The sequence below is a fragment of the Ascaphus truei genome, chromosome 4 (genome assembly GCF_040206685.1).
Source record: "Ascaphus truei isolate aAscTru1 chromosome 4, aAscTru1.hap1, whole genome shotgun sequence".
In the NCBI taxonomy this organism is placed as follows: Eukaryota; Metazoa; Chordata; class Amphibia; order Anura; family Ascaphidae; genus Ascaphus; species Ascaphus truei.
The window spans coordinates 82,101,891-82,119,390 of NC_134486.1; the positions used below are offsets into that span (position 1 = coordinate 82,101,891).

The 17,500-nt window shown below is 38.9% G+C and overlaps 1 protein-coding gene across 4 annotated transcripts in view; it reads right to left on the minus strand.

Moving 5' to 3' along the window:
* Positions 1-17,500, minus strand: part of MEIS1 (Meis homeobox 1) — a 109,939-nt gene that overhangs the window by 86,640 nt on the left and 5,799 nt on the right. For all 4 annotated transcript variants that reach the window (XM_075596105.1, XM_075596106.1, XM_075596107.1 and 1 more), the window contains exons 5-6: positions 16,814-16,864; positions 15,465-15,611 (exon numbers count right to left, since the gene is read on the minus strand). In XM_075596105.1, coding sequence (XP_075452220.1) covers positions 15,465-15,611; positions 16,814-16,864 — 198 coding nt within the window. The remainder of the gene's footprint in view (positions 1-15,464; positions 15,612-16,813; positions 16,865-17,500) is intronic.

The window sequence follows — 17,500 nt, forward strand, 5'->3', positions numbered from 1 at the left end:
TGCAAAATCAGAAGATATTTTTTATTTCATGATCAGCAATAAATTTCCATAGTCAACAACATTTGTCTACATTGAAATACATCCAGCTTACATGTTTTGCAAAAAATAACAAAAACATTGCATTATTGTAACCATTATAGCCATAATTTAATCAGCAATCATCTGAAACTTCTAATTATGCACAGGCAAACAATGTATTCCTGGATTTGTCATTTTGGCCAAAACAAACAATAAAAAAACACACGTAAAACCACACTCTATGTACCCTTAAATACTGTGTATATACATACATACATTTTAGCCTATTAAAATACTATTGCATCTCAAACATTACATTTAAACACCAAGACAATCTCTTGGAACCAGAAGTGACTAAAGAAGAGTCTACCCATTGGTAGCCTTTAGCTCTTAGTATACAATACAACTGGTGTGGGCAACTCCAGTGTTCAAGGGCCACAAACAGGTTTTAAGGATATCCCTCTTGGTGGCCCTTGAGGACTGGAGTTGCCCACTCCTGCAATACCGCCTACCTCACTGGTATAGTATTTAAGCAGTTATACAGTGAGCCAGTAAAGTATAATGTCTCAGTTCATAAATCAAGGAGTTAGTCACAATGGAAATAGAGCTGGGATTTTAACTTATAGGTATATGCAAAATACTGTATAATCAGCATGAAAAAATATATACATGGCACTTTCAATGCAATACTGTTAATGCTGCTTTTATGTTTGATGACCGGTTATTTGATTTAAACACCTAATACTCCTGAGCAATAAGGTTGAACTTGCAGTACAGGATTGACAAATAAGAATTCGTCAAATGTAATTGCATCAAATGTTTCCTACACCACAGCATTTTGGAAAATGTATAGGGAAGCATGGAAAACATGAATCTACTTAATGACACATTGGCCCATGTTCACTAAGCAGTGCTGAGCTGCTTAATCTGAAGAGAATAGACCTCATCGTACCTTACAGTTTAGTACAGTTTAGTAAATATAGCAGGTTTAGCACTGTTTGCTAAATGTGGCTTGTTGCGCCCCAATACAACAGGAGCCCGTATTGCTCTTCTATATAATCACACCTTGATTGCCATTACTTCCTGGTAAAACATTTTTATAAATAAATCTTGGAGCTTTAGCCTCAAAACTGAAGAACCCATAGATACTCTCACAGTGTTTACATCACTCATTAAACCGTTTGTTTCTTATCCATTAGCCACTTGAAACTTACAGAACAGAAATATGTATGTAGCTCCGTGAAGTGATGTGTTAAATTATTTAGATTACATAATATTGAGCAGTGGCATATGGCATTTAGCCATGCAAGGGAAAGAAACACAAGTTATTCTAGATGAGTTGGATGATAAAATCCATAGCCACACCATTATACATAATGTTTATACTATAGGCAGAGTGTAAGTAGGAGGTTTCCTTTTCCTTATTCCATTACTGCCATCAGGAAGAATGATCTACAGTGGGAGCCATGGGAGCTTAGATGTAGGCAGAAGCACTGTGTATTAATGGACATCAATGTCACACCATAAGGTGTAAACAAATGTATACTTTATATTCTGAGATCATTATGGGAATAAGTCACGTATGCTACATATTTGTACTCAACCTTATGGTAGAAAAACAAAATCTGTCATCATATTCCTCCACCGATTTCAATCTCCCAAATGGCACAGAATGCTGGAACAAGTTGGAAGGGAACAGATTTTATGTATTTAATTGCTAAATATGGTCACTGTAAGGATGTATCAGTTTGTATAGGGATATAATTGAATTTAATATTCTCAGTGCTCCATCAAATTGCATGAAGTACCTCTTAGAAGTAATTGTAACTAAGACACTATTTAATGCAATTCCTTTGAAAACAGAACAAATAATAGTGATGAAAAACATGAAAGTGTATGATAAACTAAAGAAAAAATGCACTACAGCTCTCAAACATATTTACCAGAGAGCAATAAATAATAAGTGGTAAGTAACTGACCACACAGCATGAACCCTAAACAAGAGGATACCAAGAGGATACCAACACCCCCCTCCACACCCCATTTATTTATTTTTAAAGTTTTGTTTGTGATGTGGGTTGGGGGTGACGGATATGTGCACTCTGCGGCCTGCACAACTGAGACATGTGAATGTCCTCGGAACTGTTGTGGATACTTTGTTACTTTTCTAGTTACTATAACATAGTATCTCATATGTAACCATGGCCAGCTTCACAGTGCCAGGCCAGACACTCTGGTTTTGTATATAAATTAAATATCTAAATCACATTTTGGGTAACATTATGGTCCATATTTACAAAGCAGTGATATACCACAAGGCAACTCCTGCACCAGAAAGCACCTCACAGCCCATTCTTCCTAATGACATTCTTAACGTCAATCTGACACCACTAAATATTTGACTTATATATATATAAAAAAAAAAAAACTATGGACTCAAACAACTTATGGTGAGTAAAAAAAATGAAATTTCCACTGTATGGGCGGCTGCAGTGAAAGTGCTTATATGCTGGGATTCTTAGGGAAGGCAGGTTCATGGTACAGTGAGAGCACTGAGGGGATTAGCTAGGGGGTGACATGCAGTTGAGGATACCAACACCCCCCTCCACACCCCACTCCCTTTACTTTGTGTTGCTAGTAGATATGCTCATGACAGGGTGGCAGGACCTGTTGCTGTAAATTGGTTAACTCTTCCTGGAAAGCGAGAGTTGACATTCAGAAGGAATGTTTCTGGTTTAATATATATACTTAAAGTGCTATGATATTTTACCAAAGCTGTGCTGCGACCTTACCGCCATTTTGGGAGTGCTTTTGTATTTATTTATTTTTAAAGTTTTGTTTGTGATGTGGGTTGGGGGTGACGGATATGTGCACTCTGCGGCCTGCACAACTGAGACATGTGAATGTCCTCGGAACTGTTGTGGATACTTTGTTACTTTTCTAGTTACTATAACATGGTATCTCATATGTAACCATGGCCAGCTTCACAGTGCCAGGCCAGACACCACCCTAAGGCTACGGCCCCAGTGTCGGCTGCTGCACGCGCACCTGGCGGCGCGTGCAGCTGTGTAAACTGCGATCTCTGGTCTGTGGTGAGCTGCAGGAGATTGCGACAGGAGGGGGGAGGGGCATGGCAGGGGTGTTGCAGGGGCGTAGCCATGACCTCACGCTGAAAAAATGTAACTGCGGTGCTCCCTCAAACCGAATGAATCAAGTAAATCTAAAGGAACTCAGAAATAAACCAAAAAAAGTTTATACTGACCCTTAGTATGCTGCTGCTGCTCAATCAGAGAGGATCTTCCCTTAATCCTTATCAGGCGTGTAGAGAAAAGTGGAGATGAGCGCATGCGAAAAAGAAGAACATAAACACCATTTAGAAGTACAATATTTCAAAATGTAATGTTTTACAGAGAAATAATCCCAATATTTAGAGTGAAGGGGGATGAAAATATAAATAATCACAAAGTACTCACACGGGCATGTGTGAGACTAGCACACAAATGTTTTTCTTTGGACACCCCAAAGTGTCTCCTTTCGTCAGTGGATGCCTGGACCCCCAGTCAGATTTGGACGCCCAGCGAGCCCATAGAAGGATGGCAGCCACGAACAGGATATTGTAAAAACATATAATTTATTGATATAAGTGAAGTATGCAGTAACTCACATTCAAGGGATCGTATCGCCGGTTTAGGTAGCCCCACGGAGTCTACCGGTAACAGTAACTCCCTCCTTCCGCGTCTGGATGATAGGGCTGTAACCCGGATCTTTGCAGAGGATACGGTGGCCAATGATAGTCAAAAGAGCTCCACGTCCCACCTGGAAAATTGTGTTTTGCAAAACTACTTTGCTTCCTGAGGAACCTGAGGAAGCAAAGTAGTTTTGCGAAACGCGTTGTTCCAGGTGGGACGTGGAGCTCTTTTGACTATCATAGGCCACCTATCCTCTGCGATGGTTCCGGGTTACAGCCCTATCATCCGGACGCAGAAGGAGGGAGTTACTGTTACCGGTAGACTCCGTGGGGCTACCTAAACCGGCGATACGATTCCTTGAATGTGAGTTATTGCACCTATATCAATAAATTATATGTTTTTACAATATCCTGTTCATAGCTGCCACCCTTCTATGGGCTCGCTGAGAGAGACTCTGGGCGTCCGCATCTGACTGAGGGTCCAGGCATTCACTGACGAAAGGAGACACTTTGGGGTGTCCAAAGAAAAACATTTGTGTGTTAGTCTCACACATGCCCGTGTGAGTACTTTGTGATTATTTATATTTTCATCCCCTTCACTCTAAATATTGTGATTATTTCTCTGTAAAACATTACATTTTGAAATGTTGTACTTCTAAATCATGACCTCATGCGGCTGGTTCTCCCTCATTGGCTGAACCGCCGGGGGGGGACGACACGATGTAGCCAGCCTTCCGTCACAAGTTGTAAAGACAATTTTCTTGTCTTTGCAAAAACTCGTCGTAGAGCGCGGCTGCCAATGTGCGCCAAGGTACAATGTTTCTGCAGCTCACGCCATAGCGCACACTGCAGTTGGGGACCTAGACTAGCACTGCTGAGACCCACAGGTGTCTGTGAGAAGGATTTCACTTCTTTGACCCCCAGGCTTTGCATTAAAAGCTGTGTAATACGGCAGGCATATGCTTGAAGGGATCTAGGTAAAAGTGGCTAAGAAGCAAAAAGTGAAGCACTATGAGTGCTCATTTGCATGTGAATACCCAGAGTCTCAGGCTGCAGTTGAGAGCTGTGTGATTATGCAAAACACTGTGCTAACATAGTCAACTTGATGCTACAGGGAGAATAAGAAAACGTTTATCTGACATAATATTCTTATTTGTCAAATTCAAATATTAGCATTATGTAACATGACATATGTTTGAATAGAAGCGCCTGACTTGAAATGTGAACTGTACTTGGACCAGAACAGTGAATTAGGCCCCAAGTTACAACCATATAATATTCAATGTGCTGCTCTTCGTCAATGGAATATGAATGTATATGGTAGAAAAAGGTGCACACCACACAACAGGAGCATGAATTAAAATTACAGAGATGGAGGGAAAAGTTGATGGACAGCAAACAGCAATTCAGCTACCCAGCTAAGTATTCATGCAAGCTCTGTATTGGCAAGAAAAGTGAGTGTTTTCTGTCACTATTTCTTCACAGCTTGACTGGTCAGAAACCCACCACTATGCACGGTTACGCCAGCCAATCATGCAGCAACTTAGGTTGTTTGAAAAAGATATTCATTTCAGTATAGACGAATTAGCCTAGTGGGACTAGATATTTGGTTAGAAATCAGTGTTCACTTGCTATGTACAGGCATACCCCGCTTTAAGTACACTCACTTTAAGTACACTCGCGAGTAAGTACATATTGCCCAATAGGCAAATGCCAGCTCGCGCATGCGCCTGTCAGCACTTCCTGAACAGCAATACCAGCTCCCTACCTGTACCGAAGCTGTGCGCAAGCGGGGAGACTATAGAGCCTGTTACACATACGTTATTTACATCAGTTATGCACGTATAGGACGATTGCAGTACAGTACATGCATCGATAAGTGGGAAAAGGCAGTGCTTCACTTTAAGTACATTTTCGCTTTACATACATGCTCCGGTCCCATTGCGTACGTTAATGCAGGGTATGCCTGTATAAGGGCCCTAAGCTTGACATATGCCTTTCATATTTGTAATTGAAGGCGTCATTACCACTGTTGCAGCAAAAGAATAATTAAAGTACTAATTTTTGCCAAGCTTACATACTTTAGCAACTTGGATAATAGAATAAGTATGTTTTAGAATGGTCTGCAGTGGATACATATTTTGAGGATGAAGAGAACCATTGTACGAGTGAGATTTGAGAAATGAAACACTCATAAAATAGTAAAACAACATCCCTGTCTTTGCATTTTGCCTCTATCATAGCACATATAAACCTTACTACAATGCATTTTAAACACATTCAAAGTGTTTGGTTTTGTTCTTTTTATTACAAGAACATGCTTAACTCTCTGCTCGAGGAGGATCCTGTTCCAAATGTTAGTCTGTAAAAAGTTACACTATGCTTATAATTGACACCATCTTTTTAACAGTAGTTAGGTAAACATACCAAAATCCTTCTGGGAGTAATTATTAGTATTTTAGTATTTGCTGCAAGTATCTATATTAGTCAAGGTAAACACAGCTCAGATCTGTAAATGATGCAAAGGTGAGAAAAATGACAGGAAAGGCAAGAATTGACATACACTAGCATCAGATGTGCCTTAAATTATCTCTCTCCAAACTCTATTACTGCTCCATGAAATCCCTTCCATATTTCAAAGGCAACTCTCAATAAACCAACAGATACTGAAAAAAGCTACCTTGATACACTGAATCTGTCTATACTATTCTAATTGATCTATTGTATTTTTAATAATGGACAGAATATTGCAGCTTATTACATGGCCTCCTAAATCATATCGTTTATGCATTATCACCTCCATGGCTGGATTCTGATAACTGCTACACATTTTCCCCATACATTTAATACACATCCATCAATACGTTATTCTTTTTAAAATAAGTATTAAAATGTATGAAGAACAGAGTACAAATTAGAAAATGTAGGCAAGTACCATTACTTTTGCATTTCCTGTGTAAGATACACTCAACAAACATGATATATTATTACCTTGCCTGCTATACTCAAACAGTATATATGTACTCCCACAAAGCTTATTTCAAAACATATAATATGACTGCATCTATGTATGTTTATTCAACCTATGATCAGGACAACATCAGTTCAACAACCCAGCAACTCCTTGCAAACCAAGGAGCACAATGCGATGACTACATGTACGTATTATGACGGCTTGACTTATACATTCGGTTGAATAAGGTTATTCATATGATATGAACCAGAGAATTAGTCTGTATAATTATCACAAATCGTGGCTGAGTTGGTGCTTATACATAGACAGTGATACTAAAGAGCTTAGTTGTTCTCACATAATATATTTTTTTTATCTGCACACAATGATTTTACCTGAGGGCTACACAAATATTGAATGCATTTATAAACATATTTTAGAACTGCTGAGGATTTAGATATCAATTCAAATGCCTCCTCAACATTGCACTGCACAGAGAGAAACTCAAAACCCAACAGCAATGTTTCCACAGATGCTACTGTACATTTTCATGTATCCTCATTTAATTGCTATTTTATCCTCTCCCTCTCAACGCTATGTGTGAATGTCCATGTGAGAAGGCTAAAAAGGCAATGTGTGGTATTTGATGATCCCTTGCTGCTTCCCTCTCAGTGCTTTCACCACTAAATATGGCTTACAATACAGATACAAGTTACGCTCAAGTATACAAGCGAATGAAAATATCGCCAATCTATTTCTATGCCATTATGAGATTGACATCCCTGTTTCCCATAGAAATGCAGGCCTATTACAAACCAGCTTGCATTTTTATTTGGGTTAAAATGCAAGTGAGTGGATCAGAATGTCATGATCACGGAGTTAAATTGGCAAGACGATAATAATGTTCGAGATGTCTGTTTTGAAGGTGTCCCGTTTATTTTGGTGCAATAGACTTTTGTACTGGGGAGTGAACTTCCACTACAACATAAGTAGAAAGCAAAAACCCCACATCGACATTCAGGAATTAGGTCATGCTTAAGGAATCTCTGTTCCATAGACACCATGGTGGGGAATTTCACAGAGTTTGGCTCCAGGTTTGTAACTATTTCTTTTTTTCTTTTTTAAGTAGGCCTACAAGAGTATTGTTTTGATTTATCAGATGGCTACTCTCCCCCCACCCCCACCCCCTGTAAATAACTTAATTAATCTTTTAAGTTTCATGTTATACAACAGTACATTTCATTTGCAAGCAACATTTATAAGCAGAACAACATTTTTACTTATAATATGAAGGCAAAATACATTTCTATCAACAAAATTCATAATTTTCACAGGTTTCCTTCCTACTGCTTTAAGTCGTGTAACACAAACAACTTGAGATGTGCACATGTTCACGTTACCCAGAATGTCACCAATTTTGCAGAATGTGGTCAATTTTACCATAATTTGGCAAAATCGCAGTAAATGGCAGTATATAACAGGCAAAGTGATTGGGCACATTGACTTTTAATGTTTGGCAAAAAAATTAATAATTGTGCCATGTTTCGTGAAAAAAAAAGTCACATTTCGCCTGGTTTGTGAACTAGTGAAAATGTTGCACATCTCTTCAAACAACACAAACTTTTACACAGATTTTAACCCAGTCAACATATTGGGGCATAAATTACAATCCCTGTAGACAATTTAGCCAAGAAATTCAAGTTATCTATTAATACTGTTTTCCTTTTTCAGAATGTCATGAGAGAATATGTTAGTTACAATCTATGTATTAATGTAACTGGAAATGTTCCTAATAAAGCCGTGATCTGCGTACACAGTATGTATCAACAATACCTGACTGGCGTCTTTTAAGGAAGTTCTTTGAGTGGCAAGATATAAGACAGAGTTTGCCGAGACTCCCCCAGTCAACATTCTGGGCATATTTTGGAATTTGTTGCATGCCATTTTCAGCATATGTTTTCATTATGTCTTTCTGTAGGAAGACTAGATTTACCTTTACAATTTCACTATTGCTCCATTTAGTTGAATTTTTTTTTTTTAAAGACGTTGTACTGCTATATATCTTGTTAATGCTTCATTGGAAAATACATAAATAAGGTTTTATATCCTGCCTGAGATATCACAATGTACTTTTTCTAAGTCCAAAAACAACGTAGAAAACAGTGAAGGGACAGTAAAGTTCAGTTACATAGATACAATTATAGTTAAGTCGTGTACAATATTAAGAGTAAAATGAAAGCTATTTGGAAATATTTAGGTGTGTGGCAGAAATTACTGAGACCTATTATCAGATTTCTATCTCTCCACAGTTTCCTTAACACTTCTGTCAAATAATGTTGAATTATAGTCAATTTTACGGGAAGTCTCATTGCATGTTCATTTTTTGATCGTTTCCCTGCTAGCCCCTATAGGAATTTGGCCGTTTGCCGATTTTTCCAGAAATGTTTCTGTCTTTAGACTTGGCATGTGTTTGATAATTAAATGATCATTTGCTCAAACTTTATGAATAATCGCATTTGTTTAACATGTTTCCTTTCACATGAAAATGTATATCCATAATAATACATGTAGTCTAAAGCTTGTAAATTTAAATTATTTGGAAACGGGTATTTACATTACATAACACCATTTTAATTCAAATGAAATTTCTATTTAACACCTTTAATAAACAGAATTGTTTGATGTTATAATCTGTGTGTGTTTGTGTATAATGAGTTCTGAGAAAAAAAGGTACATTCAATGGTTAAACATGTTCTTCCTATTCAGTGCATTTGAATGGCAGCATAAACTAGCATGGAGAAATGCGTGCTGATTTCTGTATGAAACTGTTGTTTACCATTTCCCAACTTCTATCCCCTGCATTTTCACTCATAAATTCAATGAGATTGTTCACATTTTTAAGTTTTCAACCTTGGGTTAATAGATAATGCCTTTGACAATATCACTGCAACAGTGAACAGTTCCTTGTCATTCCGTACCATTTCTTTATTCATCAGTGAAAAAGAAATGCTTAAAATCACTTAGAAAATTGCATGGAAGTAGTTACTGTATTGTAACAACATTACCATAATCTATTTGTGCAAAGAAAATCCACTCAATAAATGAATGGCAGACAGGTAATGCCACATTTTCCATTACTGTTAAATCTCCTAGCAAATTAGTTACGACCAATTCAATCTTCATTTATTAACAAAAGGATAATATTGTATCCTAATTCAAATATTTTATTTCAAGCCGACTTTGTGATATTTATAGATTAAAAGAGATGTTCCTCTTTAAAATTCCAGTTTAACTAGACATAACCTCTTTTTATTTCACATATTTTATTACTGAACTTCAGCAATTTATAGCCCATATAAACTGGCGAAATAATCATAATAATAATAACAGGCAGCAAGACTGTATCATTTAATCCGTAAAAATACCTTACATTTAAAATCCCTTTATAACATTATAAATGAATGACAGTCGATCTAAAATAAAAATGGGTAATACTGTTTTCTATGCGATAACAAAGGATTAACCCTGTTACCGTACATAAAAAAAGACAACAGTAGAAATAAAGTTTACTGCAGCTACTACAGCAGTAACAAAGATGATTTAGTTAACAGAAAAAAGAAATCGCTATAAGAATCACTGACAGCGTTAGATTGTATTTGGTAACCACATTACCATTAGCTCCTCTATAACAAACACAGAAGTTCTCCATCTCAAAAATATTGCTTTCATCAACATCAATTGTCTACTTGTTTTCCATATGAAATGTTGTAGGTTTTATATTTCTTTGACAACAAATGAAATATTTAGCTTATGTTGTTCACCTTGGAAATGTGATGTGTTTTGTGGGAAAGCATACTGTCTACTAACCCCTCTGCAGCTAGAGAACATGGGAATCTGATCTCAGCTGACATGTGAGGGGGGAAAGTTTACATTTGTTTCACGTATGCTTCGTGTAATGTGGGCATCTAACTGAATGACCAAGTTGGTGTGCACTTCAAACGTTACATTGGAAAAACAGCAACAGGTTTTACCAAATACAATCTGTTGATACTGATTCAGACAACAAAACATTCTCCTTCAGTAGGATAGCACCATCGTGATGGTATAGGTATGAATGCCTTCCCTGCCAGAAAGGCCCACAAGGCATTATTCATGAAGCCAGGATCAGACATTAAATAAAAAAATAAAACAGAATTGAAAATACATGTAACACATTCGCTGTAAATCCTGCACCTACTTGTTACCAGTAAACTGAGTTATATTTACTCGTTTAGCTGTTGTTGTTGTTTTTTTGTTGAGGAAGGAGATCACAGAAACTATACAAAGTGCTCAGTATACAAATAAGATCTTGGAAACAAAAAGACACACTCTGAGAACTACAGCAAAAGTATTATATTTAGGTTAGTTCCAAATAAATTCTCTGTTGGTGTATTCGGAAATACTGCCCAACCCTGGCCACTCTGGAAGAAGTGCCTAAGTGCTCTGGCTATGGAACAGCCATTGGGGTCTGGGTGACTTCAAGGCAGGAACAGAGAACTACGCACATGTACCATCAAGCAGAAGCAGCAAAACGGACAAATTAGGAGGTGCCTAGGGTAACAGAGCCCAAGACAATGGCACAATAAGGCGGTGCCTATCTATAGTAGCTCCTCCGGCAGTAAGCAGAGGTGGAGTTGTGTTGTAAGGTCAGCTTCTGGACAGGAAACACTTGCATTGGCTCAAACAACAAAACATAGAACAGACTGCAATGCTCAATTCCAATAAAAGCCCGCTTCACCGAACCATGCTTATGGAAGAAACGGGTTAAACAGGCAACTAGTAACTCCGGTCACATAACACCTGAAGGGAATCTGCGTTTGTCAGCAAGTAGACAACAGAACGGTTGGAACTGGCTTGGCCACATTCACAGGAAAATGCAAAGTTTCATTTTTCTTTTCTTTAGTCTACAGCACACTTTTCAGGATTGGGGGCTTGATTCCTTGGTGTTCTGTTGCCCTTAAAAGGGTTCTGATTTCTACATCGAAACAGAATTGGGAGGAACCTTTCAGGAATAAATCCATTATTAAGCATTCAATTTTTTCTCATATCAGTGAGGTTAACCTCTTCATCTTTGCATCTCTGTGCAGCAATTTGGTAATAGACTATACCCAGGTGGCATCTAAAATGGGATTGTCCAATGGTGATATAATCAATGAAGTGCCTTCATAAAGCCATAACCCACATCATATAAAAAACTTGAGTGTCTTGGGTTTATTGCCAGTGGTAATTTGAAGTATCCATTCCAGTACTATAGTGGTTAAGTCAGACAGTCATATTGAAATTGAAACTGCACTACTAAAACTAGAGTAAGAGCAGACATTGCTTTAAATGATAACAGTGCACTTATGAGCTATAGATGTAGAAGACTATTTAGCTGTGCTCTTAACTCAAAAGTTCCACTCTTTATTTTTTTTTCCACTAGCAAACCCAGAGACTAAGAAAGTAGATACCTACCAGGTATTCATTATATGCTATGTTGACATGCTATAGGAATGAGATGTAACAGTGAGAGATACACTTCCAATAAAATTATAATGATGCTTTTTGGTCCATTAGTTTTGCCTTGGATATCTAAAAAGTATATTTTTTGAAGTCCAAAATAAATTTTGGCCACTTTTACAAATAACCTTGCCAATATTTCCAAAGAAGTTTTATTGCTAATTGATATCTAAAATATCATTTTTTCCCTTGTGTAGCTCACTACTCAACAAAATAATGATTTCTTGGTGAAATGGGGTATAAATCTTCATTTTGGAGGCAATTAAAGTGTTGATTTCATTCATGCCCCTGAGCTATTCTTGTAATTTGCTCAAATAGCTTTATGTACCCTGCACTCCAGAGCTTTTAGAAACCCATTTTCTAGTTAGACTTGTCGGATTGCAATTTTTGTTGAACAGCAACGGTCTGTGTTTCCCTTAGTTTCTTGGTTATAAAGCTGTATATTTAAATGCGAACCGGACAGGGCCTGTTCACTTTACAGACCACATGCCGAGATACATATACTGTATGTAATGAAAGATGGGGAAGCAGACTTACAATATCTGAGCAATGATGATAGAAAATGAATGCCAGGTATCGATAAAATATTTTAGCATGACTCATTTACGAAATTACTAATTAAAAAGGAGAACGGCCAGCGTGTTCTTTGCACTGGAAGAAAACCTTGCATTAAAAAAAAAAATAACATATCCACCTCTCCCATAAATTGGGAGAAAACTGTTTTTCTATTCTAAAATGAATTGAGAAATATTTCCTTAGCCAGGACAAGAATCTCACTGGTGACACAGCAATCCCTTTTAATCTATGTATAATCTATATGCTTCATCTATACACAAATTCCGGTCATGCTACAAACCAACGAGCATATACAACTGGTGTCTGACACAGGCACTTAACACGTTCAGTGCCAAGGGGAGAATTGCGATGTGCTTAGGTTCGCCCTGGTGGTGAAAGGGCTAACAGGGCTAAGTGGAAAGCAGCTTGTTTGGCAGCGCCTTGTGTAACCAGTAAGTAATCCCCAGGAGTAGCTCTGATTACACCCTAAAAACAAATCCACAAGCCAGTCATCAAAAGATTTATTTACCTGTTTTGCACCACTAGAAAAACTGTGCCACATGTATTAAAAAGGAAAATCCCCAATAAAAGTTAAACATAATAATAATAATATTCTTTGTGCTGCAACATCTCTGGTGAAAACTAAAGTTAAACTCCTAAATTAACTCAATTACTTGCCAGTCTTTAGAAAAGAACAACATAATAAGGGGGTATTTATTTAAGTCTCCAAGCTGCTAAGCATGTGCAAAAGCAAATCATTTCTTCACATACATTCTTATATTATTTATATATTTAACACACGTCATATATCATTTTAATTCAGTCAGAACAACACACCTTGCCTTACAAGCAACACACTTAATAAGCCCATATAATGTATTATGAGAGTTATTGGCAAATAAAAAGAATGTAAGCAAATTTGAACCCATTCCTTGCCAAGTGATATTATTATTAAACCCTCTCGTAAAACCCCATTACTCCACAAAGCGTCACCCCTTCCAACACCTACAAGCCAGGCACCCCAACAGCCACAGCCATTTCTGTAGCCACAATCGTCTTAGACTATTAACCCCTTCACGGCAATGCACTGCCAAAGCATGTCCCCCTATACTACTCACTGTAATGCAAAGCACAGTTCCTCCAACTATAATCCCCCCATTGCAAAACATTTCCCTTAAACTGTTAACCCCTTCAGTGTGACGCACGGCTCCTGTAATTGCTGAGTCCGGGGCTCCTACGACAGGCAGCCCTTCCCTATATTCTGTACTTCAATGCAGCATGGCTCCCACACAGTCACCACTTTCTGTACAGCTCCCTAAACTGTTCCCCTTGGCCCAACACACAAACAAACATACTGTAGATGTAGTTCTCCCTTTCACTGCAACACATGGTCCCTAATTAAACTCCTGACCTCGCTGCCCCCCCGCCCCCGACTCTTGCAAAGCTCCCCCCTTAATTCAACCCTGCCGCTGCCTCTCACGGGTGGGATCCGCCGCTCGCCCCCTTCCCACGAGGCGCAGAAAGCGGCCGCGAAAGCTCAGGGACTGCGCGGGGGTTCCGCAGCGCAACACGCGGGGGGGGGGGGGGACGGACGCGGCGGGGGGGGGGGGGGGGAATCCCCGCACAAATCAATGAAGAGAGTACCCCCAACCTTTCCCCTCACTCACTCTCACACTCACTCATACTCACTCTCACTCAGACACACACACCGTGCGTGGGGAGTCAGCGGGCACCGCGCTGTATATTAAATCCTATCACTGCTTGTGTGTGTTTTACACTGAAACAGGGGGAATAAACAGCGACTATGCCCAGATATTATCGCGTCGCTTTCTGGGGGGTTGGGGCCTGGTTTATTATTTGATTTTTTTTTCTTCTGGTTGCGTGTGTGTGTGTGTGTGTGTGTGTGTGTGTGTGTGTGTGTGTGTGTGTGTGTGTGTGTGTGTGTGTGTGTGTGTGTGTGTGTGTGTGTGTGTGTGTGTGTGTGTGTGTGTGTGTGTGTGTGTGTGTGTGTGTGTCAGTGTGTGTGTTTGTGTGTGTGTGTGAGAGTGTGGGGAGTGCAAGGAAATGGGCGCGCTTTCTGCAAGCAGCCTGTGCACAAAGCAATGTGCAGTGAGCTCTGAATGCGCTCGGCCAAGGGAAACTGACAAGACAGGCTAATGAACCGTACAGACAGCCAGAAAACAGCCCGGCATTTGCTTCATTTCAGCCCTTCTCCATATTTACCAGACCACCTATATACTACATGTAGAAAGTCCTCCGCCATTTCTTATTTATTTTAAAGAGGGAATCACTGCCCCCCACACCACCACCCCTCCCCCACACACACACACACAATCCCCCCACCCCTCCCCCCACTCCCACTTCAATAATTAACAATAAGCAAATATAATGTCTCATTTCTACGGGGAGGATTTCCAAATGGAATAATTACAGGAGAATTAAAGCAGGCAACATGAAAGCCACCCAAAAAAAGCAGGTCAGCTTGGCTGGCAGTGCTTTTTACAAGCTCATCTAGCCAGGTCGAATCCAAGAGCAAGGCTTAATGAAGCAATAATAGGCACATTATTCAAAAAATTTCATTTCGATGGAAATGTATCTAAAAGGAACTTAATCATATGCAAATAATAGAAAGAGCCCAGCAAACGATGTGCATACCAATTGGCAGTATGAAAAAAAGAGGGGGGGGGGGGGAATAAAAATGGATCCACTTACCTGATCTGTTAGGTTTGCTGATCTGGTCATGTCTTCGCTGTCTGACTTAGATCCACCGTCCCTGTCTTCTATCACCAGGTCGATGGGCATTTTCCCTTTCAAACAGCTAATATACCGATGGCAGAAATTGTCACACAATTCGTGTACCTGCATCGCGCACAGAAAAGTGGGGGGGGGGGGGGGTGAAACTATAATCAGGCGAGGATAAATAAAAATTGACATGTGCAATCAAGATCTTTTGGTGGCACAGGGACATCCCAAACAAGGGGAACACATTGCAATTATTCTCCTGAGACCCCCTCACACGCATCCGGAATAGGGAATAACTTTATTCTGGTGTAAAATAGAGAGATCCTGGAAAATTGACACTGACAAGATGATTCACAGGCTACAACATATACAACACCCGTGCTAAATTCATCTGCTCCCGGGGCTGTGACCATTACAGAGATGACCTGCATGGGTGACATTTCAAGCAAACTCTTTAATTTCATCTAGTTATGTCATCAGACACCCTTGCTGAAGGCAAGCAAGGGAGGGAGGGGGGGACTCGGTAAAGCAAAGCATGTATATGCTTTATATTCAAGGACACCTCTACTACCGATTTCCTACCATTATAATAAAAGCAGTGTGATGGCCAAGCTAAACTGGTCTATTTAGTTAAAATGAGGGTTGTGGATACATTCAAGTGCTTTAATATTTAAATCCAAACAGTAGTGGAATAAATAAAAAATTAAAAAAAAGTATCTGAGCCTGCATGCAACTTTTATGACTGGCATCAAACTGCAATCCTTTTTATAGCTCAAATGCAAAACAGCCTGTAAAATGACATTATCATCCTTCTTCTCCCTTCAGCATTCAAGAATAGTCCCAGAGAGAGGAGGAAAAAAAACTGGAAGATAAACCAGCTTTGCTTTGTCTCTGTAAAACCTTGCAGAACAATAACTGCCCTGGATTTCACCTTCAATCTATTTTATTTTTTATTTTTGATGCCTATAAAACAAAACTAAGCTAATAAAATATATACACATAACACACAAAAACCTTTGAATTGGAATGCCCCCTTCTCCCCCGCACCCCCCAAATATGAATACTAAGATGCATTCCGTAAAAGACACAGCAAAATGTGTATGTGCAGCCAAAAATGTATTAAAATGAACACAAGGCCGGGGCGTTTGTGATCTCGGTTTTAGTAGCTGAAATCGCAATTAAACTGCGAAGAGAAATGGACTCGAAGATTGATATTGACACTAATTACATAGGACCAGAAAGAAAGACATTTATGCAAATTCATCGCTAACCATAGCGTTGGCTACACTGAAACATATTGCTGAAACAAACAAAATTACCTTCTCTAACTCCAACAGATGAAACCTTAATACTTGTATGGCTTGGATCATCTGCAAAGATACAAACATCGTGATCAATTTCTCTTTTTCACATCTCTCCCCGAGTCAGAGCCAGTGGAAAGTCACACTTCCCTGCATAGTAATCAGGGCAAACTTACTTTGCTCTGCGCAACTTAAATATGTGGATTTGGCCTCATAGCATCAACATAATTGCAAAATGTCAAGTTCCCATCCCAAAGAAAATAATAATATACATATATAAACTAAGCACGTTGGATTATATAGAGTAATAATAGATACTGTAATTCTGGCCATCCATTTTATTTATTTATTTCTGTTTAAATCCCTAAATAGGGAGCTTTTGGTGCATTTTGCATTTTCAAACTGTTTGTCTACAACTCTGGGGGATGTGATGGCAGGGAGAAGACTAAAGGCTTTGACAACCCTAAATAAACCGAGAAGCTGATTACTGCAGACACTTACTGGGTGCAATAAAACATAAAAAGCGATCTCATTTACCAAGAGCTCTAGATATCTCCCCTGATCGCTGTGCCATTAACTGAAACCAAATTGTTACACACTGTATTACTTGTAATTAAGAGCTCCATGCAAAATATATAAGCAAATAAGTAAAAAAAACAAAGGGAGCAGAATAATACACAAATAAAAAACAATCTTGTCACCTCT